Consider the following 27267-nt stretch of genomic DNA (forward strand, 5'->3'; position numbering starts at 1 on the left):
TCCCACTCCAGACCCTTGTAAAGAGTCTCTCTCCAGCTCTTTTGTAGCCCTTTAAGCTATTGGAAGACTCCAATAAAGTCTCCCTGGAACCTTCTCTTCTTCAGGCTGAACGATTCCCACTTTTTCAGTCTGTTTTCATAACAGAGGTGCTCCAGCCCTCTGATCGTCTTGGTGGCCTCCTCTGGACTCATTCCAACAGCTCCACATGCTTAATGTGTTGGGCGCTTCAGACCCTTTCTAAACATGGTTTGTCAAAGCCTATTTCCAGCGACTTGAAGTGCAAGGAAGGGCAAAGAAATGACTGACCTGTGGCTAGTAAAACATCAGAGCTAATTTAGCAGTCTGAAGGACTGAGTGCACACCCACACAAAAAAAAAAAAAAAAAAAAAAAGTCACTGCTCCAACAAGTTGATACTGGAATGTCAGCTGTCCTTTGTCCTATTAAATTTCTGGATGGAATATCCACCTGACTATATTCTACTTTTTCCTCTCTTTTGCTACCAACAAACATGGAAGAATTGACCAAGAATTGCTTCCACCTCCCATGTCCCTTCCCAGCAGGAAATGAGCTTTCCAGAGGGCAGAGTTCAGCCTTGAGCACTGTAACAATTCTCACTGCCTGTGAGTTTAGCCATTGTAGGGGTGCAGTGGATTATTGTTTCAGTCACTGCCTTTTCAGAAGTCCTGTGCTCTGAGCTGGCATCTGGACCAGACATTTGCAAGAATCTTCCCAGTGAAACCACTCTACATTTGCCTGGTTTTGGGTTAACAGACAAAGCTGTACCAGGTTTGGAATTGCCTGCAAATTGCCGCCGAGCATTGGCAGGAACACAAACATGACCTTTATTAAAGGTGTCTGTGCAGTGCACCTTGACAGCATAGGATCCATACAGACTTTTGGGTGCTGCAGGAATGAACACAAGACATATTGGTTGTCCAGTTTTTTATTTGTACTGTTAAAGAATCCCTGACTTGGCTGAGGGTAAATAGCAGTGCAGGGATCATTCCATCTAGCTGGGCTTTGTCTGAAAGCTTCTTTAGGTGAAAGATTTTCAGAAAAGCTGTGATTCCATTTGGATATGTAAGAAAGGGCCTGAAGATAACAGCAGGTGATTTAGGCATCCAGCAGCTCCAGCATCAGAGGATGTTGGGTTCCTGAGGGAGCCTGTCCTTGTAAGACCTAGGTCTGTGTTACAGCACTGTCTGCATGACCCTGAGTGAATTTTCAGTTGTCTTTTTGGAGAGTTTAAGACTCAGTGTAGTAATATCTAGAACAAGTTTGCTTAGAAATAACAACTAAAAGAGACATTTAAGAAAACAACAGCTAGGGAGACTCCTAGGCAAGTTCTTATTCAGTAATGACTTTCTACACTCTTTTTCCACAAGGATCCTTAGAAGCAAGCAAAAGAATCAGGTATTCTTTTGGCCATTAAAATGTTTCCAATTAACATTGTTTTAAGATGATATGTTTTGAGAGCAGCTTCTACTGCTGCTGGTAAATGAGAGTTTAATTGACCCGTTACAGTTCTGGCTGACATTTAAAACAAAATGAAATGATTTTTGATTCTCTGAAACAAATCTGCAAGTTTGCAAGGTCAAAAGTTTTTGACTTAATGGTTGGGCAAAAATCCTCCATAAACATAAAAATTCTGTAACTTAGGTCAACCTCCCAACTCAACTTTGTTCTCTTCTGTGTTTTGGAGCCCTCTGAATTTGGAAAGACAAAGACTGTTGAAGAATTTTAAGTGGTCAAGTGACTCTAATGTGTAGTAATATGTTCGGCATAGGAGAAAGTTTACATCTTCCATGTGTTTCCTAAAGAAGGTCTTCAATGTCTTTAGGGAAGATATTAAAAGATATTTTAGGTCCCGAAAGACTTTTAACTGTCTTCTCTGGGATAAATGTTTCTGATGATAGCTCAGAGATTAAAAGAATTTAATTACTGTGCTGAGCTTTTACTGAATTGAGCAAGAAAGAATAGTGGGATAAAGAAATAGTTTGCTCTCAAAGTAGGAGAGTGGGTAAATGGTTTCTGGGCTCTTCTTTCTCCCTTACATTAATTGCTATTTTTATTGATTAAAAGTTTTCATCTGCCTCTTCCAGAACTAAGCATTAATGCATTAATATGGTGCCTAAAGTAACACCATGCTAGACTTCTTTTTCTTTTCAAATGTGTTTAATATTCCTATTAGAGTTCCCATTGAAAGGGAATTGTCTTGTGAAAGAGAACATTTTAAATTACTCTCTTAAATTCTTAGTAGCTGGACGCAGTGATTTTGCAGCCAGATGGAAAGAGGCACACGGGGGAAGGGAAAGTGATGGAAAAAATGAATAGACATCAAAAGGAATCTCTCTGGATCTTTCCTGTAGGTGTAGTTAGTTGGGAAGAAGGTCCTTCCTGACTCCAGATTAAGACTGGTCTTTCAGAGGCCACTGATATGTGTGGTTCTCCCAGTTCTTATTACACAAGAAGAACAGAATTGTTAAGTTTCCTAAAAAAGCAGAAATAAAAAAGCCCAAACCAACATGTAATTACTCAGTGAACCAGTGACCAATACTAAACTGATAGGTGATTGAGTATACCCTGTCTTTATCAGCCCTGCTTCGTATATTGGCATCGTGTGTTATACCCTGGGACCATATTCAAAGACTTTGGAAATGGGATGAGATTGAAATACTGTACTTGTATCCCAAATTTCTGGTTTTCTCTGGAGCATCTGGGTAGTGTATGGAAACTTTCTGGAGAACAGCATGATTGGAAGCACCTGTTAACATGTCCCACTGGGAAAATCACCGACCTTAAATAATAATTAGAGACACTGCTGACAGCACAATATGTTTCTCTCATTCAGGTAAACATCAGGGTACCTTCTAAGGGTGGAAATGATAATTTAGATGTCATCAAGTCTGGCCGTTATTACATCATTTTACTGGGCAAAAGCATCAGTGTGACCTGGGACCTGGCCATGGGAGTCTCCATTATCTTAAAAGGCAACTTCAGAGTAAGTGTTTTTTTTTGCTTCACCTCTTATTTTCACTAAAGAATGCACTTAACCTGTCCCTGGGAATTTTTTGTTGTTGTTGGTTTTTTTTTTTTTTGTTTGTTTTTAATGTAGATTTTCATGGTATATTAGGCACTTGTTCAAAAATTGAGGGGTTGGTAGTACTGTAGGACTGCCTTATTTTCCTGATTGTTCAACTATAAGGGCCAAATCCTGGAACATTGGAAATGAGTTATTACAGAAGGGATGAGTGCTGTGGGGCCTCAGAATAACCATGAGTGATTTCTTCTGCATTCAAGAAGAGCAGCATTCAAGAAGAGTCAGATTTACTGGTGATGGTGATAGGACAGCAATCTCCAACAATAAAATGGGATTGTAGGGACACACTCCAAACAGAGCCACTGGGCACTGCTCATTAGAGCAGTCCTTCTTTCTGGGAGTCCTTGGGGACAGCGTGGTCCTGCTTTCTGCAAAGCAGAGTGGGAATGGGAGCTACACATTCTCTGAGAGAGACTGTGTCTGAGTGGCCTTGGCAAGGTCTTGGGTAATTCAGTTTTTGAACCTCATGGCATTAAAGCACCAGGCTAAAAAGACTTAACAAAACCCTAAGCTGGTCTACAGTTGTAAGATTAATGCTTTCTGTGTTTCTTTCCCTGCAAGGATCAAGTCTGTGGTCTGTGTGGAAATTTTGATGGAATTCAAAACAATGATTTGACCAGCAGCAGTGAACATCTTGAAGTAGATCCAGTTGACTTTGGGAATTCTTGGAAAGTTAATTCCCTCTGTGCTGATGTTGCAAAGGTAATTGTGAATGAACTGTGAAAACTAATGAGTGTGGGATACACTATCAGTGAAGAATGGACAAAGAGCTTTGGAAGGATTAAAATAAGTAGAAATTAACTCCTTCCTCCATGTTTTTGCCAAATAATATTATTTCTTTAAATCTGGTAGAAGGCAGATTAACTTACGTAAAGCTTCTGGGCTGCCTGGCTTCATAGGAATGTTAAAATAGCCAATTCGTATAGTAGAGACTGTTCCTAGAGTTATCCAGCTCAGATGCGTGAAATCCAGCTATCACTGGAAATTTTAGAGTTTAATCTTAAAAAAAATAGCTGTAATTTTCAGGGGGAGTTCAAATAAAAATTTTGTTTCTCCCTATTCAAATTCTGTCCATTACAAACAATGGAATGCAACAGGTTAATTTCTTTCTTTCTACTTTTTTTTTTTTTTTTTTTTTTTTTTTTTTTTTTTTTTTTTTTTAGTACAGAGCATTCTGCTTTTATTTTCAGGTTGGAAATGCTTGAACAGAAAAAGCAGGATAAAGGAGGGGATAGGAGAGCCTGTTGCCATCCAACATTGCATGTGAATTTTGGGGAGGGTAGCTACTCTCTGAAAGTGTTATCTATGTCCCAGTGCTGTCTTGGGGTTCTAAGTATATTATACATAAGAATGTACTTCCTATTTTCCAAATACAGAGTTTTGAAAGAATGAAATTGAATAAGAAATTTGTATGTAGCTGACAAATAAAGCCCAAAGTATTTCCAAATGAAATATGCAAGGAAATACCTTGAAAACAACTTGTTTTGACATTTGTAAAACAAAGCATTTCATTCAGCTGATGCTTTTCTTCTCTTGAAAATTTGTCCAAGTGGTCGGGGCAGGGGGTGGAAAAAGGCTTTTTTAGATATTTTCTTACAAGATTTGAATTACCAGACAAACACACTGAAGCATGTGTTTGTGATCATGTGAAGTCTTCTGGGTTAGTTGCTAATTATGTACAAGTGTGACATAGCCACAATATTACCTTTCTGAATGTAACTTTTTTTCATTTGACTGAAATGCAATAAAAAGTTGCAGTACTGGGGAGTGAGGCCACAGGGTCAGACTGAGAAGGAGCAGCTTCTCATTTCAGTGTCATAAGCACAGGACCGGACCTGCAGGGTCCGTAAATTCTGTGTAAAATTCTGTGTCAATACTAGTGCTCCTTGTTCTTAGATAAATTAAAAGGGAGGAGGGAAGATTACTGAGCCATTTTTATTCAGCAGTAGCCTTGGGTATTGTCTGCTGAAATCTGATCATATTTTTAAGTCTTGTCAACCTTCTGAGGAGTTGTGGATGATCATTCGTCAGATTGGATGTTTGGTACAGTGGGTCTTCCTGTATCTAAATCTGAGTTAAAACTTCAGGGTACAAGTAAGAGCTGGAGAAAGTCAAGGAGGTGATCTGCTCTGCTGCAGCAGGATCTGTGTGTGTTGTGCAACAGGTTGAAACTACTCAGAGAAACAATTTCCTTTGCTAGTGAGTCTCTTACTTCAATTTGAAGTGTCCCAAGGTACTGAAGACAAGGCTAAAACAATCTCTGCTTGTCTCTTACAATATTAAGCCCGGCTTGGAACAGACCTTGATGTCTCCACTGTGTGGTGGAAATATAGTGAAGCAGATGATGGTAGAATCATCATGCAGCGTTTTGTCTGGAAGTGTCTTTGAAGAATGCACAAAATTGGTGAGTGTTGGGGTCACATGTTTCACATTCTTCAATCCTGCATGATCTGTGCTAGCATTGATTACAGCTGAGGGAAAAAAAGTGTGGTTGTGCTGACAGCATATAGGACTTGGTGAGGGCTGGCTGGTGTTCTCATCTCTAGTGGAGACTTTATGGGAAAATGCACCTTTATGGGAAAATGCACCTATTAAGCTATGAAGTAACTTCTTCCCAAAGGAAATTTTACTGGATGGTCCAGGGACTGCACATGAAGTGAAGCCTAAGGGTTGAGATTTGAGGGAAGGGGGAGTTGAGCCAATGCAATGCCTTTCAGGCTGTGTTATACCCAAGCTGCTGCGTGAGAGGGATTGGGACAAGCCTTAAAAATATTAAGTGATTGCAAACTGCAGTCTTTGCTGACATGAGCAGAAAGATTTGCATGGTTTTATGTGGTGCCTTGACCCTTGGCAAGTGGAGCAGCCAAACCATCTGAAGGTTAACGATGTGTATAGGAAGGAGATGAAGGACTAGGAGTGTCCTTTGCCCTTCTCTCCTGTAGGTGAATCCAGAGCCCTACATTGACATTTGCCTGTATGACACCTGTGCTTGTGAGTCTGTTGGGGACTGCGCATGTTTCTGTGACACCATCGCAGCCTACGCGCACGCCTGTGCGCAGAAAGGGGTGGCTGTTCACTGGAGGTCACCGACTCTGTGCTGTAAGTACAGAAAACACAAGGCAGAAGTGGGTGCAAACGTGCAAGGTTTTGGCTCAGACTGGTCAGATTTAGCTCTGCTCCCACTGACATCCAGAGACTCTTATGTTAATGGAGCTGGGCTAACCGCTCTCTCTGACACTCCCATCCTCTGTTCTATTTCTGTACCTGGCAAACCTATTCCATCAGTTAGGGGATGTAGTAGCTTGTGGTACAAAATCTAGAGGAAGAAATAGTTTCAGTAATATATATGTACATGTGCATCAAGTAAAGTTTACAGTTTGGGGTTGTTTTGCACTTGCTATTATCAAACCTAAGAATTTCTTGTCTAAAGCAAGTAATTCATTGTGTGAAAAAAAGATGTAAGTGTGAAAAGGTGGTCTGCTCTGATTGTAGCAAACAATAATGTAGTAAAATAATCTTTATTTAAAAGTAGAAATCTTTATTTTTCTAAATATATGTGGTCCACTTTGTACAATGTTTGGTGCCATAGTTCTGTGAGGCATGGTGGATATACACTCTGGTTTGACTTTTTTTTTTCTTGCCTCTGATTCTGTCCCTGCATAGCACAAAGCTGTGAGGACCTGAATAAACAGGAATTAGATTATCAGTGTGAATGGAGATATAACAGCTGTGGACCTGCTTGTCCTGTCACATGCCAACACCCCCAGGCTTTGGAGTGTCCTCTGCAGTGTGTGGAAGGATGCCACGTGCACTGTCCTCCAGGCAAGTCCATATTTTGATTTATTTAAACAGCTTTTCTTCTTCTTAACAGGTTCACTGATGTATTTTCACACTTCCTTACTGCCTGAGGAGGAAGGTGGTTGGACATCTCAGTTTGGGTTTGTGAAATGGGCACAATGTGTGGAAGGCATGAAGTGGTGTCCAGGAGTGTGAACCTCTAAGGATGAGAGAGGATGGGATCAGCTTGATGAGACTGGAGGATTAGGGGCTGTGTGGGAGCAGAGATTGTTGACTCTGTGGTTAGAGTATGAATTTGTGCTGGAAACTGATAAAATGCTCTGCTCCAGAGCAGCTACAGCAAAGAAACCCATTGTCTTCACCTGCTTATTACCTCCAAGATGCTCCTGAGAGTACCCAGCTGGCATCCTCCCATGAGCATGAGCTTCCAGCTTAACTATTCCAACAACTACCTTGTAGAAAAGGGAAAGGAAAAAAAAAAAAAACCTGGGAAATATGGGACAGGGAGAAAAAAATGAAGAAGGGAAGCAATAAGGTATTTTAAGATCCCAAGTAGCTACTCTGGGCCCTGGTATTTCTGATCAGAACAAGGTGGAGGATAGGAGGAGAAATAAATAATATACATGTAAAATGGAGAATGTAATTTTCCCCTTATGTTACCGATACCCTGACATCCTCCATGCTTTGTTATGAAGATTTATTTACCTTCTGTGTGGTGCTGGCTGTTGCAAGTATACACTGGGTTAGGTGCTTTCAATATATAAATAAAAGCCATTATGAGGGAAGGAGATACTTCTCTGTGTCAAATTGGCAGTAGCCACAACACCAAGCAGAGTATTCAGGAGGTTTGAGCCCACCTCAGAAGCACTGCTTTGTTTTTAACCCTATGAATAGTTTTACAGTTCATAACAACTGGCATCTTTACATTGCTCTGCTGTTTTGAAACAGGGAAAATCCTTGATGAGCTGTCCCTGGATTGTGTCAGTCCAGAAGACTGTCCCATGTGTGCAATTGGAGGTGACAGGATCCCACATGGAAGGAGAATAGTTTTGAACAGAGATGATCCACATCACTGTCAATCTTGGTATGATGGGGTTGTGCAGGGGACCAGCATCCCTCTTGTGTAGGATGAAGGGTCAGGGATGAAGTACATCCTCATGAATAAATATATGGATGTAACTGTAAATATATCACTCAAAAAGAAGCTTGGAAACCATCTTTTGTGTCAATACCCCTTCGCAGAGAACCCAGAGCTGAAGTTTTTCAATGACAGCAGTAGGGATTATAGGATGTCAACTGAATTGAAGCAAGTGAAATCTATAAATTCCTTTCAAAAAAAAGGCCTTGTCCCATGTGTTGGTGGCCCTACTGGCTTCAGATGTTCAACTTCTTTTTGTGCAATGTGTGATTCAACATCAATAAAGCTGTCAGACTCCTTCCTTCTGCCAGCACTAAAAAATTCCTGTGTGAGAATGCAAGGTCTGAATGTGCACTCAGTCTAGAACTTGCTGAGACTATTAGCATTTGGAATTGTGTCCCATTACTGGAAAACCAATTTCTATGAGATATTAAGGTGATACCCGTGGTCTGATCCTGCATACAGGCATTTCCAAATAGGATGAAATGAATGGCAGGGAATGTGGTGCTGTGCACTGTGCAGGATGAGAGCCTTCAGCTGCAATGCAGCAGAGACTGTTTGCATTTGCTTAATGCCCTATGGCATATTATGAAAATTTGTCATTCTCTGGATGTCTGGACCATGGATGGATATTTTCACTAGTGACTAATAATGCTGTGAATAAAATAGAATTTTCCAACTTGTAAATTTATCAAATTTAATGGAAACTGGGTTGTAAAACTGCAGCAGCTATAATCACAGACCAACACCATCGCTCCAAGTGCTCTGAACCTCACAGAAGCTCAGAATAGGTAAAAACTTACAATTCCTGGTCTCTAGCCAGGGCTGGTGTGCAACTGAGCTATAAACCCAGGGCATGAGACTGTTAGGCTGATCAATTAAATATGTACTTTTAAACAATATACATGAAGAACCCTGAATTCCATCAAAAGGTCAAAAAAGAGTCCCCTTAAATGAGTCTCTGTTCTCTAATTTTTGTAATTCTTAATAATAATTGATCTTAAATGTTGATACACTGGCTGCTGCTCAGAAAAGATTTCAGAACATTAGGAAAACTTACCTCACTAGGGAAACATCCTTTTGCATAGCTGTCACCTAATTTAGATGCCTACGCCATCTGTACAAACAATAGAAAATATTGCACAAAAATGAATTTCATAGCAAACATCCAAAAGAAATTGGAAACTAGAAGTCTTGTTCATACTAGGATTAGAATAATAAATCTTCTGTTGCTGTGTGTTAATGCTAAAAGTAGCTGTGCATTCTGCAATTAGGAAGACACTAAAATGAGCTTGAAAAGAACATAACACTTCTATCAAGAGAACTTAAATGAAGGTGCCATATATAAAATGAAGTATTTTCATGGAAAATGGCACCTTCTTTCAGTATTGATGCATGCAGTTTGTACGTCCTTGGTTTTCTCTGGCAGTGCAAACAAGTGTTTTTTGGTGGTTGCTCTTTTGTAACTCCTTTTCCTACTCTGTTCTTTGGACTGTCCAGTAAGACAAGGAGAATATATGGACTGGTTCTGTTCCACCCTGTCTGAGTGCAGTCATGTTCTTTTATCTGAGAAGCAAAGGTGGTCAGAGAGCTGGAACACCTCCTATGAGGAAAGACAGAGAGAGAGAGGGGATTGTTCAGGATGGAGAAGAGAAGGGTCTGGGGAGATCTTATTGTGACCTTTCAGTGCTTTGGCCTATGAGGAAGATGGGTACAAAATATTTAGCAGGGCAAGTTGGGTCAGAACAAGGGGTGATGGTTTTAAGCTGAAGGGTGTTCAATTTATATGAGACATAAGGAATAAATTACCAAAGGGATTGGTAAAACACTGGCACAGGTTGCCCAGAGAGGTGGTGGATGTCCCATCCCTGGAAATATTTAAGGTCAGGCTGGACATGGCTCTAAGCAACATGATCTAGTTGAGATGTCCCTGCTCATTGCAGGAGAGTTGGACAGAATACGCTTTAAAGATTTCTTCCTGCCCAAACCCCTCTGTGATTCTAGGAAGTAAAGAGAAATATGCAGCCAGGAATTAGAAGGGCAGAAGTGTTAAAGCTTTGCTAAAGATGGATGAATTTTAAATGGGTTCATAAAAGGTGGTGGGTAACAGAGGTGAAAAAGCTCATGGTGGTGCAGAAGGATGAATAGTGGAAAAGGCAGAGATAAGGGAGGGAAAGAAAATTGGGAGCTGAGGTGGAAAGGGGAAAATATACTACTGGAGGTGAGTAGAAATGGTGAGGGAAGACATAGGACTAAAAAGAGATAACATCTATGGTTGAAATAAAGCATTTAACATGAGAAACTGGACTGAAGAAGAAATCATAGTAAATAATAGGAAGGTAAGAGAGATACAAGAAACAGTGGAGGATGAACATGTGCCAAAGCTGTATCCAAACTAAAATGAAATCAGGAAAATAAAACACCAGGCAAGTAAAGCACTTTAGAGGTAGAAAAAAGACTGTTAATTTCAGTAAGGTTAAAATCTGTGTAAACCTGGCCCCTGCACAGAGTTTATTAAGTCACATCAGAGGTAAAACATCTCTCCTCCTCTAGGATTTTACTTGGTGTTTGCTGCCTGCAGTTTGCCTCATGTTTTGGTTCCTTGTAAAGCAGACAAGACCAGCCAGTTCAGTCCACCAGTGGCCTATAGGTTGCTGTACTGCTGATACACAGTGATTCCTAAACAGTTTCCAGACACAGATTTTACCCCTTCTGCCAAGGACTGTTCTAAGGAGTTTCTTCTGACAAACACACCATAGTTGATCACGTTTCCTGGATCTAAACAAACATCCACGAACACAGGGCATTTAGGTGTACAATACCATGTGGGAATTGTCGGGAATTGGGGTGGGGGAAAAAAATTATTCACATCGTGTTTTGGTTTCATTGTGGTTTTGAGATGTTTGGTTTTGCATTGGTGTTCTTTTATAATGTGTGGATGACTTGTTGTTATAAGCATTGCTTTTTACAGTTAAAGTTGATGTTTTCTGATTTGATGATTTTTGTAGTCTGTGTGAAGGGAAGAACTTAACCTGTGTGGACTGTGAGCCCATGGAGGACACCCTAACTCTGACAACACCTATTCCGGAGGAGGACATTGAGCTACCAGCCAGTGCATACTCATGCAGCAAGATGATGGACTTGGCCTTCCTGATCGATGGCTCCAATAAACTCTCAGAGGAGGACTTTGAACAGCTGAAGACTTTCATAATTGGCGTGATGAAAAAACTCCACATCTCCCAGAAAAAAATCCGAGTGTCAATTCTGGTGTATAGGGCTGGTCCCACCATCTATCTTAACCTTAAAGATATCAAAACAAATTCCCAGATGAGAAGAATTGTCCAGAACATAAAATACACAGGTGATAAAGAAGCATCTGCCTATGAAGTCTTTAAATACACTGCGTTGCATGTGTTTGGAAAAGCAGAGAGGACCAATGCTGCCAAAATTGCAGTGATATTTATAGCAAGCAGGTCTCAAAAAAAAATCCGTGACATGCTTGGGTTTTTGAAGAATAGAGACATCACAGTAATACCCGTGGGGATTGGGCCACATATCAATGTAGAGCAAGTCAAATTCATGGCAAAAATGTTTCCAGGTAGCAGAGCCTTCCTAGTGAGCAACGTGTTGGAGCTAATGGATCATAGAGATTTCCTCATTGATCACCTGTGTGATCTTGGACCTGAGGAAAGTCTTCTATTACCAGCTACATCTGCTCCAACCATGTCCAGTATCATATTTCCCCCTTTGGGACTCACAGACCCACCCCCTCTTTCAGATAAGTCCCATCCCAACAGGCTGGATATTGCTTTTATTGTCGAAGGATCTGACAATGTTGGGGAGGAAAACTTCAATAAAGTCAAGAAATTCATTGAGAAGGTGGTCACAGGAATGAATGTGGGACAGGAAAATATTCATGTTACAGTCATGCAGTATTCAGAGACTGTCGGTCTAGAGTATTCCTTTAGGGAAATACAGTCAAAGGAAAATATTATTGAAAAAGTGAGGAGTATACCCTACCAGGGAGGTAGGGCTACCAACACTGGCAATGCCCTCGATTATATTTCCAAACATACATTTGCATCAGTGAATGGGGGCAGGCAAGATGTTCCTCACTTGGTATATATGGTGTCGTCCAGTCCTTCCACTGATGTTATCACACGACCTCCCAGGAGCATAAATGTTATTCCCATAGGCATTACCCCCGGTGCCAATATCCAAGAGCTCAGAAAGATCAGTCAGCCTAATGACCCAATTATCTTGAATAGTTACAACAGTCTTATTGAAGAGGCACCTGAATTAGTGCTGCAGTTGTGCTGCACTCATGGGATGAGATTTTGGACTGAAATCACAGGTAAGATTGGATGAATTTTCTGTGTGATTTCTTCTTTCTTCTTTCGGGTCTCCTCTGTTTACCCTGTGCATCACTGAAATTTGAAGAGTTCCCTTATCTGGTTTGGTGTCGTGCTGTTGTATTCTATGTTGATTGTTTTGTTGTTAGTTTGGGTTGGGTTTTTTTGTTATTGTTGTCATCTGCTGTTTGTTTTTTGTTTTAGTCCTCTGAGAGTAAAACAGAATCAGTAGAAAAGCAGGAATTGAAATATCCATGTATCCCACTGGATATGAATTTCCTGGTTTTCATTAAAGGGGCATCACTAATTGTTTCAAATGGTCATTATCCTGCTTTGTTTTTCCAAAGTGCAACTGGACCTACTCTTTCTGCTCCTGCCACATTAGCAGATACTACTTTTGGTTATTATATATAAAATAACTTTTTCCCTCCCCCTCTCATCCTCAGAGTTGTGCAACAAACCCATGGACATCATGTTTCTTCTGGATGGGAGTTTGAATATTGGAGTGTTGGAGTTTGAGGAAATGAAAAGCTTTGTGCAGGCATTTATTGAAAGTGTTGTGATCAGTATGTATCTGCCTTTCAGCTCAAACACAGAAATATGTTTTGTAAAACAAAAGAATTTGCTTGTAGGGGACAAACAAGCTTCTCATTGGAGGTTTTTCAATTCTTAATTTTAAATTACTCATTCTAATCCCTCAAAGCACTGACTGCTCAATGTTTATTTCCTGACCCATGTGGGATGGCTGATGCTTTTTGGGAGTGCTAAGCTCACTGTGCTTGTACAGTGTGTACTGAGAGGGGGGTACACCTCTGGTCAGGCCATTCATTATCTTTCATTATCAGTGCAGCTGCCCTGGCAGAATGCATTGTATCCTGCACATACATGAAGGGATCATGTAGCACAGGGAGCAGTTTAAGACCTTGTGTGGGTTGTACCAAGTCCATCTGCATCCTATGTTTTCCCAGTAGTATTTAACAAACATGGATTTTTTTTTTTAGTCAGAATTGTATTTTCTTGATCCAGCATTAAACCATTTCCATGGAGCAACTGCTGTTATTGGTAGTGTTCATATATGTCTTACAAAGCGTTGATAAAGACTCATCGTGCTCTATACATAAATACCTTCAGTAGAAAGCCATGAAGAGAAGTATAGCTAATCACTATAAACAACATATTGCCTGCTTCAGTTTTGCAAATCTGGTAATTTTGACTGTCTATATAAATGCTCTGTTAATAGTTTTATTTGTACTTCTTATATAATGTATAATCAGGATGTTAGAGAGGACTATAATTTGGAATTTATCTTCATTTCCCTTCACAGGTCAAGCTCCCTGGATTCATTTTGTTCCATGCACATCACTCCAGTGCTGTATGAGAGAGGGAATTTGGCATGAAATGATCCAGGGAGCTTGGCCCATATGACAAATGGAGCATCAATCTACTGCTTGTGCGAAACAAGGTGCACGTTAAAAAAAAAAAAAAAAAAAAGAGGGGATGTTTAGGCAATTTTAAAATTGAAAAGGGATAATATGGAGATCAAGAAAACAAAATTCTCCAGTTGTTGTCATATTGATCTGGGCTAAAATACTGCATGCTGTCTCCTGATAGAAAAGCAACTGTTTCCAGCAGTACTTGGATATTTTTTCATCAGGGAATAGTTCAGTTTTGGTCTTTTCACACTCTGATGGAAAACCACTGTCCAGTTGTGCCTAATGTAGATCGCAATGCCAACTTTTCTTTAGATTTATTTTAAGACATTCACATGCACTGCCTAAAATGTTTATTCTCTGCTTCAGGCAATTCTTCAATTCATGTGTCAGTTCTCCAGTATGCCAAGGAAAATAATCTAGAAATTTCATGGAATATGCCTCAAGAGACTGACAGGCTTGTAGAGATGGTGAAGTCCATTCAACAAAGGGAGCAAGGTCCTACCAGATTAGGTGAGTGATTTTGTGAATATTGGTATTTAAACAAGGGGAGGAAGAAAACCCCATGGAATGCTAAATACAGGCTGGCTACAAGCACCAATTTATGCCATTGTGGTGGCATTTCCTGTTAAGGTTCAACCTGTTGTTATGGTTCATTTTTCTCTATTAAAATGTATTCATAGGTTACACAAATTATGGTTTGTCTTTAATGTATTTTGGAAAGAAGCCTTGAAGTAATGCTCAGGATTTGCATTCATTATCTTTCAAGCATGCAAAGCATAATTAAGAAGTAAAGACTTTGATCATTAACCTTTCAGTGCTGGTTAGTTGGTTAGACATTTAGGAGCAGAACTGCTCATGCTGGCTTCATGAGCTGTCCTTACCAGATGTTTGTGCTGAGCCACTGTAACCCATCTGGTTGAAAAATAGCAAAATGAGTTATATTCTGTATGGTTCATGTCCTTCACCCAGGTTGCCCTGCTAGTTCCACAGGGACTTGGGCTGGCACAAGTCTGGGGATGGTGCCAGGAAGCAGAGAACAAGGATTGCCTAAGGCAACACCTCAGCTGAAGAGTTACTTGTGAAATAATATATCTTCTGTTCCAGATAGACAGGCCCACTTCCATTTTCATGAGCAAAAACATCAGATTTCCCACTGGTCTGTGAAAACTTGGTGCACACACAAATATCTGTTGCAGGGTTCAGCAAAAAATGATTCTCCTACAGCATATTACGAAAGATACCCTGAGAATTTTGTTCTTCTGGATTGGAACCACATTTACTCTGGCAGCCACCTGGCTTCAGGGTCCTGTAAGGGTTGAGGAATACACAGATTTTTGGAGTCTTTGGACTATAAAGAGTTATTTGTACAGAAAAGTGCAAAATAAAACCTGACTTCCGTAGTTCACAGGAGGATTAGCTCTAAATGCTTTCTGAACCTGGAGAAATAAAAATACCAGATGGCTAATGAGACTTCTATAGGCTCATTGTGGGATGAATTGTTGCATACAAATAGATAAGTTTTGTGAAGCCTTCCATGTACTGTGTAGAGAAAGCCACATGGAACTGCAGGATAAACAGAGCAAACACAGCCTTTGGGAAATGAAATGGGAGAGGCAGCCACATGACATCCTCATTAGTGATTTGTTTATGTCTCTTTGGAAAATGCTCAGAGACTGTGATTGAGGATGTGGTATAATGAACGAAAGTGGAATAGAGTAGAAGTAGTTCCTCTCAAATGAAGTAATGAAAATATGGTGCTGTGTTGCACCTTGTGATGTGTGTGAATGTGACTGGCTGTGCAGGAGACAGCATTCCCGGGAAGTGCACGGTCACTCAGGCCCTTCTATCTGTGCCCGGGCCTCTGGAAACACAGAGGCTGCTTGACAAATGTAGATGGCCCAGTCTGGATGCTGCATTTTCTTAGGAAATCTTTTCTAGCCTTTGCTTGATCTGAATTTACCCATCAGAAAATATCATTGCTATCAGACCAGAGCTGTTTCTTCTTATTTGCACTGACTGCCCGATGGTAGAAGAACAATTCAGTGAAATCTTTATTCCATCTTTGTTGATCCAAATCGTGCTATTTTGGTCCAAAAGCTCTATGTGCAGAGGGCAGTTGTTGCTACCACTGTGAAAGTCTTCCTGCATTATTTAGCCATAAGGAAACTCCAGGAGAGATTTTAGTAATAAGAAATAATGAAAAACTACTGAGTACCACTAATATCTTTCCCAAGCTGTTTTAATTCACCGCCCTTCAGGGGATTTTTTGTTTGCTTTTTTTTTGTTCGTTTCTTACAAGGTTTGTGAGTTAAATGGGCTTCTGGTGGAGTCTGGGTTCATCAGAAACCCTTGGTGCTAAGAGCAATGCAGGATTTGTGATCTGCAGAGGAAAGGTTTTTGGGGCCTGTTCCATTCAGTGGTGTTGGACTGACAGGTTTGTGCTGTTCATGAAAAGTTCGGCACATGTTAATCAATGTGTGTTAATGCCAAAATATCAGTATTTGTGTACCAAGAACTGACCACTTAAAGCACTGTGGGAGCAGTTTTCAATAGCTGATTTGCTTCAAAATGAAAATAATCTATTTTTGGTGAAAAATCCCAATTCAGTGCCAAGTGAAGAGCCTAAACTAAGATACAAAGACCAGCTTCAGGATTATGGATCTGGTCCAGTGGGAGGTGTCCCTGCTCATGGCAAGGGGGTTGGAATGAAATAATCTTTAAGGTCCCTTCCATCTGAAACCATTCTGTGATTTTATGATTCTATGATTATCATTGTGGGGAGTTGTTCCTGGTTAGACAAGTCCTTGCTTAAGTAGTTGCAGTCTGGAATACTTACACCATCCAGACAGTGTTGGCTGCTTATGTATCACTTCAAGTTCCGAGGAACCATTCCTATTTATTCATTTTCCAGGCCACTTTCAGGACTTGTGGGAGATTAGACTCTCTTATGATACTTTTTTTGGGTCAAGATGTTGCAGAAATGTTAGAGAAACCACTGAGGCCACTTAAGGCACAGATTACAAGTTTCCAGCAGGAACCTACATCTAATTGAAATCCCCTGTCTGTCACAACTCTACAGGCCCAAAGAAAATAATTGCAAAGGTTTCTCTTAGGAAGTTTTTGCTTTCCCTGAGGCATCCACCAAAACATTAAATGTCTGTGTCTTCCAGATTGGCTAATTCTGGGATGAATCTTCATTTTTATTTCTTGGATATATTTAAAATATTTCTAGGGCACTTTGTGCTCATTCAGTTAATTCCATGATGTCCATGATTGCTCCCAATCCAATATTTGTAATTCAGATTAACATGCCTTTTTACACATTTTAACTCTTCCATCCAGATCATTAATGAAACTATTCAAAATAAGGCAGAATCTAGTGTAATTCCCTGTAGACTCCTAGTAAACAACTCCAACCCTATTCAAAAGATTGTCTTTTGTCCTTAAAGTTTGTTTATGTCTTTTTAGTCAACTTGTAGTCCTTGCAGGAACCTCTGTGTGAACCATTCTGAGTTGTTACTTCAGAATACAAATCTAAATTTAAAATCCATCAGGTGTAAAGTCAACCAGGAAAATGCTCTCAAAAAGCCTTTTCTGACTCTCAGAATTTCAGCATCAAATGTTCATAGTCATTATTTAATGATTATTCCAAACATGAGCACTGAAGGATGGGGAGAAGATGCTGTTCTGTGCTTGGAATGATTGGTCTGTCCTTTTTAAAGCAGCCTGTATGGTTCAATTGGGTTTTTGTTTTCCCTTTTTATTTATTTGCATTTTTTTCCCCTGAACATGCCCACTGAGTGGCAGTCATACCCTACTGACTGAGCTGGAAGGCTGCTGGGGGCTCACCACATTTGGTAGGCTGAGGGAAGGGCTAAAATGGCTGAAAACAACCTGGGATAGAGGAACATGTTCCTGCCCATGGCAGGGGAGCTGGAACTGGATGATCTCTAAGATCCCTTCCAACCCAAACCATTCTGAGATTGTCTTTATGTTTCCATGCTGTGAAAACTCTTTCCAGTCTTAATAAAGCCTTGTGCATGGTGATGTTTAATTCAGTGTAAATACTTATATTTGCTTTACTGATATGAAAATGTCAGGTTTTTGTTGTGTTGTGGTCTCTCAGTATGAAAATGTTGAAGTTGGTTGATTTTAGCAGTGAATAGTTTTTTTTTTGTGGCCTCTGAGGGATTTGTTATTTCCCTCTGTGGTGAGATGGAGAGGCGAAGAGCTGAGAAGTGACAGCTTCCAGCTTGGGATGATGACTTTCTGAATCCCTCTAGCAGGACAAAAGTGTTCATTTGATGATGTCTTCAGACCTTCAGACACCTTGCTTTTTTTCTCCAGCGCTGGCTTAAAAATAAAGGGAGAAATCCAAAGTGTTTTTACTATGCTAAATCAAATTTTCTGTGTATTAAATTGAGTAACTGCTTTTGAGGCCTTTGAAATAGTCACTGGTTCTGTTACAACAATACTTGATTTCTTTATGAGAAGTTATAAAAAGAATGGACTTTTTTCAGTTTGCAAATATGTATGGAGTTTCTGAACGTTTTAAAAATTAATGTGAGAAGAAGAAAAATGGAGCTGGACTGGCTGCTGACCGCACCAACCACACAAAAGTCAAAGGGTCATTAAAAAAAACAAATAAGAAATTTCAAGTACTTTTCACCAATTAATGAAAAATCATTTGTGAGTCTTACTGTGCAAAAGTTTAACCTAAAATATGTTTGAAAGTTAAATACTTTTTTTTGGTAGTTGTAGGACCAAAGGGAAGTGAGTCAATCATCTGGCACAGTGACTATCCTAGAGCAATCTCAGGGATTTTGAATGTGGTGAGATTTATTTGCTGTACTTTGTTTTATCCTTAGTTATTTCTAGCTAATGTGCCATTCTGTATCTAACATTTACCTTGACAGACACAAAACTATTTGGAGAAAGGATTGTGGGAAAGCTGTGTAGGACATGAATTAATGCCTGAAGTTAGTTATTTTTTTGTGGTCAGGAACAGTAGTTTGTGAAATGGAATCACCATCACCTAACAAATAATGGTGTTTTAAAATGTGTTTTATTGCAAGTAGAAAAACATCCAAAATTTCAAGGTTTTCACTGAATATCCAACTGCTGTTGCCATGGTGTAGAACCACTGAATGGTTTGGGTTGGAAGAGACCTCAAAGGTCATCTCATTCTAACCCGCTGCCATAGGCAGGGACACCTTGCACTATCTCAGGTTGCTCAGAGCCCCATCCAGCCTGGCCTTGGACACTTCCAGGGATGGGGCAGCCACAACTTCCCAGGGCAGCCTGTTCCACTGGTGCCTCAGGACCCTCTGAGTTAAGACGTTCTTTGTCACATCAAATCTAAATCTCTCCTCTTTTAGTTTAAAACTCTTCCCCTTGTCCTATCCCTACCTACCACTATAATAAGTTGCTGTCATTCTTTTTTACAAGCCCCCTTGGAGCCTTCTCCAAGCTGAACAATCCCAGCTCTCCAAGCCTTATCAGTAATCAGTGTGCTGAGTGAGATTCCTAAAGTTTGTCCATGCTTTCAGCAGCTTGGGAAAAGTGTTTTTGCTTCTATCACTGAAAAGGTGTGGTTAACATGGTTCAAAAAGACATCAAGTACAGTGTTCAGGTGCTCTAAGATGTGCTGGGGCTGTTCTGGTGAATTATCTACAGGTTGACTTCCAGTGTTTTACAAATGCATTTGTTATTATAAATTGTACAGTGAATTCCTCAGGCAAACCTATTTTTGCTCCACAGTTATTGCAGATTACTCAGAAGAAATACTCTTTCAAGTGTTGATTGTTCACCAGTCGCTGTTTTCCCCTAATGTCACATCAGTCACCCAGTTTCATTTCTACTTCCTGACCTGATAACTTCCAAGCCCAAAGGAGCTTTTAACAAAGCTGCATATCATGATTCCCAGTGTAAATATTTGTGCAAATACATGTCTAAATGCAAGTGCTAACAAAGGGCTCTCTTGCTGAGGTCATAATTATCAACAAAATTTGCCTGAGTGTTCACAGACGTAAAATGAATGGGCAGCAGCTTCCCTTTTATGCTAGTTTGTGATTTGGTAGCTCAGGTAGAATTTCTTTGCAAGTTTTGTGGGGTTTGGTGTGGGTTTTTTTGGTTTTGTTTTTATTTTAATAAGGATCACCTGGTTGTGTCTTGGATTACACAGAGTTTAAATTTCAGAAAGGTTGCTGGTAGTGTGGAGGCAAGATAGGTTTTTCACACCTGTAGGGAAAGATGAAATTAGGGAAGTACTAGATCTTTTATAGGAGTCAGAACAACTTGTGTGAACAGCTCAGGATGATGCCAAGCTGTGGATCAGATCGCCACTGGATGTCAGTGTTGCTCGACAGTTCGAAGCAGGAATATAATCCCCACAATGTCTTCTATCCTTTAGGGCTGGCAATACTTCTGGGAAAGGTAACTACTTAAGTGAGGAGCGTGACTTTGTTATCGTGGCTAAGGAAAGGAAAAAAAATTCCTGTCACTGCAGAGACTGGGATAGTCTACGGATGGAATTAAGGATGGTCCTCCTGTGTTTGGATGTCTTAATAAATACTGGAAATTTTTTAATAGCTGAGATCTTTCATGTAGCTGCAATAAATCAGACATTAAGAGTCTTTTAAGAATAAATACTTTTCATTACCTAATAGTGTAACACCCGAAAGCTATATAAAATTTAGTTCTGTGGTCTCCTGTGACTTTTCTATTATATCTCTCATTTCTCTCTTCATTTCTTCCTAGGAAATGCCATTGATTTTGTGGTCCAGAATGTGATGTCAGAATCCCACGGGGGCAGACCCAGCGCATCAAAGGTTGTGATTGTCATCGTGTCGGGGAGCTCACAAGATGCTGTGGAGGCTGCTGCCCTTTCTGCAAGAGTGAACAGTAAATCTTGTTTCACTGTCACTATTTATAAGTAGAGTTGTTACTTTTTAAGTAATGAGCTGGAACAAAAGATGGAAAATTAGGACACTGGTGTGTTCATGTAAGTTCTGGAGTTACTGTGCATAGTGTTGTGGTAAGGAACAGACCTGAGAAAAGCATGCCTCATGAAGATGCCTTTGAGGTACTGGGAAATTCAGGACCAATCTGCAATTAAGGCTGACAACTTCCCCAGGACTCAAAATTAGTAGCGTCTTGTTTTCTGAGATCATGTGGGTAGACAGGGATAACAGAAATGTGGTCTAATATCATAAATTCAGTACTATTGCAGTACAGGGAAACTTGAAAGGTTCACTCTGGTAATAATAATAATAAATAATAAAAAATTACTATAATCATAAAGATTATTATCCATAATAATAAAGATTATTAACAATTATTAACCATAATCATAAAGACAATGATAATAATGATGATGATAATAATAATTAGTAATTAGAGGTTTTGATCAGATTCTTCACTGACCTCTACAGGAATATACTTTTGCTATCAATGCGCTGCCTGATGATTTTTCAAGTTTTCTGGCTGTTCTTTCAGTACCTCAGGTTCCTCAGGTGTTAAGCTGAGGAGCTTTGGCTTTGTTTGAAGGTTGCTCTGGGAGTTATTGAATAAGGCATGGACTGTGTAACATCTATCAACTGTTAATTTTAATTAAATGGTTTGAAAATAATCCAATTGCTGTGTAACTGAAGAAAGAAAACAGCATACTGAGATTCTTTTTTTTTTTTTTCATTTAAAAAGAGTGAAGATGTCATTAAGTCTGCAGCTGCGTTTTGTTGCCCATGAATGATCTTATGTTTGGGACTAATAGAGCTCGTCTTAGCTACCAGTGTGATTAGAGCAGCACCATTTCAGCCCTTAGTTGCCTTTAGCCAATGTGGGGGGCATGATGCAAGTAACACATGAAAATTATGTGTTGGAGAAAAACTTTTCCCAGTTCTATTTTTTTTTTTTAGAAGCAAATAAAAAAATAAAAATGATATCATTTTTAGGTTGGAAAAGACCTTTAAGATTATCATGTCCAACAATTAACCCAGCACTGCCAAGTGCCATATCCTTTAAATACTTCCAGGGATGAACACTCCATGTCCATAAGCAATGATTTTCCCCTGTGCCTTGCTTTTTTCAAACCCTTCCTTTTCTTTTCCTAGGAGTATCCCTGTTCCCAGTTGGTGTTGGGAACAGATATGATGAAGGGCAGCTGAGGACTTTGGCTGGGCCATCTGCTGCTAACAGAATCATGAAGCTCCAGAATTTTGAAGATTTATCCACTATGATCACATTGAACAGTGAATTTATGAAAAAAGTGTGCATGGGTAAGTCTGAAAGTCATGACCTTGTGTCTGGAGCAAAACAGAAAAATTGAAATGCAAAACCAGGATGATTATTCTTGATATGAGAAGGCAATCAGATACTCTCTTGTGAGTGTTCCACTGACAACCATCACAAATGCTAACCTAGACCACCTTCATCACTTACATGTGAAACCAAATTTGAGCCCTTTAAATATGTATCCAGCTGCTATTCCAGTTAGCCCAATTCCAGTAAGGTTTTTAGAACTGCTTAGGCCTGAACTGCTTAGGCCTGAAAGCTGCCATCTTAATAAAAATCAATCTTGATAAATATCTTGATAATCAGTACTCAGGACTGGTCAATAACTGAAGGACACCAGGAAAGTTGAAGCTGTCATGAATAAATGGGGCAGGTTTCAGAAGTTTCAGAAACGTTGTGAGCAAAATTTCAAGTTATGTGTTTTTCAGACATTGTTATGTGCATGTCTACAGAAAATTCAGCCAAAATATAAGGCAAAAAGAAAAATAATAAAGAATTTCCTTTCCCAGGGAAACAGATACTGGGGGAAAAAAGTGTGAAATGATTTAAACAAGTATTCATTTATTTGTAGATGACAACACTCCTTCTCTAAGGAACCTTGCTTCAACACTGACCAGGATTTTACTTTTTTACCTCCTTGGTCTGGATATAGATATTTATCCCTCATCTCGTTTTGTTTTCCTGTTCCAATAACATCCACATGTTCTCACCACAAGCCACTGCCTTGTGGTGTTAGTAATTGCACAGGTTTTTGCCAGCATTATGAGGGCTTAGTTACACCTTCACTACCATAAATGGACTTTTTTTATGGAGCCAAAGACCTCTGAAGAAGTTGCAGAGTGTTCACAGTCCAGCTTGGAGATATCTGATCAGCCTCCGCTGAGATCACTTCTGGCGTTTTAAAATCTCTCCAGAGCATCAAACAGCTGCCATTTTCTAGATTTAAACAGCTGCCATTTTCTTTCCTCTCTTTTAAAATAAGCTTTTGAAAATGCATTTCCTCTCTTCACACTGTAAAACATGTGATTTTTCTTGCTCTAAATTACATTGATCCAAGATTTAGGATGGGGAGCAGGAATTTGGAGCCAATAATTATTGTCTTATTGCAATCAGTGCTGTAACCTATCAGTACTAGAGGTGAAAGCTTTGTATTTTTAATGAAAGCTTTTCCAACAGCTCAAAAAGCTGTTGAACTATAGACAATCTTGAACTATAGACATATTCAACACCTAAAATCTGAGAAATTTAGCTCTCTCTTTTGCTGATGGTGAAGACTTTGCTAGGGGGTGAAAACCGATATATTTTTTTGGTGGGGATTTATTTTTTGGTTGGATTTTTTTCCTGTTTGTTTTGTTTTACATAAATTTCATACAATCTGTAAAGCATAATTTTCCCCTCTAGACTCATACAGTTTGATTTCTCATGCAGAGGGAGTCTTGCCTTTTGTATGGAATTGTACCAAAAATAATACCATTAAAAAAGGATTTTAAAGAGTTCCTAAATGATTTCAAAATACATTACTTATCCTGGAAAAGACAGAGCAGAGAGTGTATATAGGGTACCATAGTCCAGTATTCTACAAAGAATTTGCTAGTCAGTATCTTAATATCCTAGAGACTTTGTCATGCCATAGTACAAAAATGAAATTGCTTCCAAAATATTTTTAGATGTGTAGTGAAAGCACCCAAACATAGAAGCTGCAATTCAGTGTGTACCCTGTGACTGTTTAACTGATTATGTGAAAAAAATGCTCATCACAGTCATGACTAAATGTAAGGAAACTGAATTTGAGTGTTCTTTTACAGCTATTTGTGTAGTTATGCTGTATTGATCTTCCTGCATTTAATAAATGTGAGTGTGGAAATTGTCATTACTTGCTAATTCCCAGAAATGTTCTCAAAGGATCACAAGACTCTGAGGTAAGGCTGGACTGTGCCTCAGAGCCAAAGCCACGCTCATCCTTTAAGCATCATCTGGGCAGAGCAGTGGCTGTACAAGAAGTGCTGTAGAATTGCGGCCTAGTTATTGCTCATGGAGTGTTTTGGGACCACAGTCATTGTTTATGCCTTCTGTGGCTTATTCTTGTGCTCTTTGGACAAATGCCTGCAGTCTTCAGGTAGGAATTCACACACTCTAGCACAAACCCCCCCAAACTTCTCACAGCTTAAATCAAGCTTTTAAGTAAGCAGTCTGTATTTTGGTGATCATCACTTAAAAGGTTTGATAAGGGAATGGGATGACTAAAAGATGTCTGCTTCTCTTTCAGACCCAGTCAGAGGATGCATAGATGAGGATGGAATCAAAAAAAGAGTAAGTGCATTGCCTGCTTTGGCCATCTGGCTTTGTAGTTGCAAAGTTTGTGCAAGAACACGAATATCTTCAGTTAACCTAAAACAAAAAACATGGGAGAATATCAAGAATGATTTTGGAAGAAGAAAATGTTGGATTTTGAATTGGTGAGATAACTTTGCACACAGAGGAGGCTTCCTCTAACATTATCTCATCTTGCAGAGTGTTGAATGTTAGTGAAGTCAGTGCAGAACCATTGCAGAACAATGACAATGTTTGTCTTCCTTGACAGCAAAAAATGCATGTCCATCTCTTGGTGAGAGGATTTTTGGGACAGAAGGCCAAATAAAGGTGCATGTGCAGGGGCAAAATCATTGTCCAGCCACTGTCCTTCTGCTGAAATTACAAATACCTTGTCCCTATGGCAATTTTACAGGAAAATAATTATTGGGTGATAGTTATGTCTCTAGGTAAAATCATCTCTTTAGCAAGGAAATCAAATTTCTTGGAGTTTGTTTGTGCAAAAGTTCTCATTAATCCTGAGAAAATGCTCAGAAGTGTAAGTAAGCTTGTCTGATCTCTCAAAAGTGATCCCACTCTAAGAAATTTGTGTTCAAAATGTGGTAAATGGTTCAGTTTCTTCATCTCAGGTGAAATGCCAAGGTTTTTCAGAGTATATTGTGTTACATGCATTTAAAAATACTAGCATACACTTGAGCCATGTTTTCTAGTAGGGATCAGTTGTGAGTTCTACTCTAGGATTCATCTTGAATTTCCATTACATAGAAAATATTCCTTTGGTTTTTCCCTTGTGAAGACATAACTGTGAAGGAAGGGCGCGGCTAATAAGTGAATATGAATTACCTAAACACAGGAAATATATCAACGCTGCTTTACGTGCTTGGCCTCAGTCAGCTGATCAGAACATAGAAAGGCTTTAACTAAATCAGACACTAAGTGTAATCTGATGGCTTTGAGGCTGACAGCTTAATTAAGGAAAAAAACCCCAACAAACAAAAACTAAACTTGAAAAACTTCTTTATTAAGACAAAAAAAAAAAAAAAAAGAAATCAGATTTTTTTTTTGTTTGTTTGAACTGAATGTGACCAGGCCACTGGGCTCCTAGAAGCAGACACGGATATGTGTAGATAAGTGCTGGGAAGGCTAAACTTAAATTTCAGACATGTCAGGTTTCATTTTTTGGGGTTATAAACTTAAAGCACAATTTCTGTTCTGGCTGAAATACTTTTAGAAGGAAACAGACCGGGCTCCAGGCCATATAAAAATGAGCCAGACTTTCAAATGGCAGCCTTTAGGGGGATTTTGAGTTGCCTCTTCTGTCAGCCAGGAAAAATAGGTGTTGGAAGGCACTGTCAGGCCACAGCCTTCTGGAGCATCCCATGGAGCCTACAGGACACCGTGGAAGTTCCTGCCTCTGTGTTGCAACATCCTCTGCTGTCTCTGCTGTGTCTCATGGGCTCTTAGGTGCCACTGTTCCGTTCCCCTCTTCCAGCACAGCCCACAAATCCACAGGAAGGAAGAATCAAGGCTCTTCCTTCCCTGATTCAGAAAACACAGGCTTTTATATCAGCTTCCTAATCTTTCAGGTGTTGCTCAGAGAATTCTTGCAGGAGGCTCAGCTCCCCAACTGGGATGTCTGTCATGCATCTGGAGATTGTGGGAACTGATCTCCTGTAGTTTGCAAGGAAATCTGAGTTCTCAGTATCAAAAATCTCAGCCTAAATCCTATCAGTGTTTGGAATATTATGATTTGTTACTTTTTCATGTTTTCTTTTGTTATTACCCCTACCCTGGAAGTGACTGTAGAAGGAATATTCTCGATTAAAGTCATTGTTAGTAGCAGGTCAAATGTGCTGGATCAGGCCAAAAATCCATCCAACACCCTCTATTGTGTGGCCAAAAATAGGAGTCATGGAAGCAATGTTAATAAATATGTATAAAAATTCCCTGAACTGTCCTAGCCATAAACAATTTGTTACTCAGGGACACACTGAGCTGAAAGTGGCACCTTTTTGTATTTGCTAATGCTTGATAGTTTTGTCCTCTGTGAGTTTGTTCAGCTGTTCTTTGAATCCTTGGAAGTCTTTAGTGCTCATCAGGTTCAGTGCCAAGGGGTTGCAAGAGTGCCAAACATAGCCTGTGTAAAGAACCACTGGTTTAATGTTTTAATTTGACAATTGGCAGAATATCAGGACAATTATGATAAATTAGGTTTTGATTTTGGTTTTTTTTACATAGTTAATTTTCGTTGCTAGTCTTGTTTTGAAATCTATAAGCGGGTGTAGATTTTTGTTTTATAATAGTAATATTTCCTCATGAAGTGATCTGTAGAGCAATTTGCATTTCTAGGCTGTTTAAGGTGGCAAACCCCATGTTCCTGAATTATTACCATGACTTTTCTAGTATTGTTCAGCTCTTGGCTTAAAGAAGAGACAAACAAACAAATAACCTCATCTAAACTAAGAGATAACAGCCAAGGGAGCTGCTGAGGTGCGTGGGTCTCTCTCCTGCAGATGCACAGCAAGACACAGAGTGTGCACGTCCAGGTCTGTAGTTTCAGAGCTCCCTCAGAGAGGAAGTCTGAGGCTTCCTACAGTGTTCTGGCTGACTTATCCTTCACAGCTCAGAAATCCTGATTTTGCTTTCCTTTCAGTCCTGCCTTTGCTCCTACAGTCTCATATCAGTTGGGATTTAGGCTCTCTTTGTCTTCAGAGTCCCTGTGTTTTTCTCTGCACTGGGATTCTTGGGGGTTTTTTATCCCTCAACTTTTTTTTTTTCTTTTTCTTTTTTTTTTTCTTTTTCTTTTTTTTCTTTTTTTTTTTTTTTTTATGTCTTGTGCTTTG

The 27267-nt window shown here is 39.6% G+C and overlaps 1 protein-coding gene across 1 annotated transcript in view; it reads left to right on the forward strand.

Moving 5' to 3' along the window:
- VWF (von Willebrand factor) overlaps window positions 1–27267 on the forward strand; it is a 122596-nt gene that overhangs the window by 56168 nt on the left and 39161 nt on the right. The window contains exons 22-33 of the mRNA XM_038153087.1: window positions 2853–3002; window positions 3663–3803; window positions 5386–5505; window positions 6044–6200; window positions 6765–6923; window positions 7848–7983; window positions 11046–12391; window positions 12836–12955; window positions 14189–14332; window positions 20582–20725; window positions 21934–22098; window positions 24381–24424. Coding sequence (XP_038009015.1) covers window positions 2853–3002; window positions 3663–3803; window positions 5386–5505; window positions 6044–6200; window positions 6765–6923; window positions 7848–7983; window positions 11046–12391; window positions 12836–12955; window positions 14189–14332; window positions 20582–20725; window positions 21934–22098; window positions 24381–24424 — 2826 coding nt within the window. The remainder of the gene's footprint in view (window positions 1–2852; window positions 3003–3662; window positions 3804–5385; window positions 5506–6043; window positions 6201–6764; window positions 6924–7847; window positions 7984–11045; window positions 12392–12835; window positions 12956–14188; window positions 14333–20581; window positions 20726–21933; window positions 22099–24380; window positions 24425–27267) is intronic.

Source organism: Motacilla alba, chromosome 1A (genome assembly GCF_015832195.1).
Source record: "Motacilla alba alba isolate MOTALB_02 chromosome 1A, Motacilla_alba_V1.0_pri, whole genome shotgun sequence".
NCBI classification, from domain to species: Eukaryota; Metazoa; Chordata; class Aves; order Passeriformes; family Motacillidae; genus Motacilla; species Motacilla alba.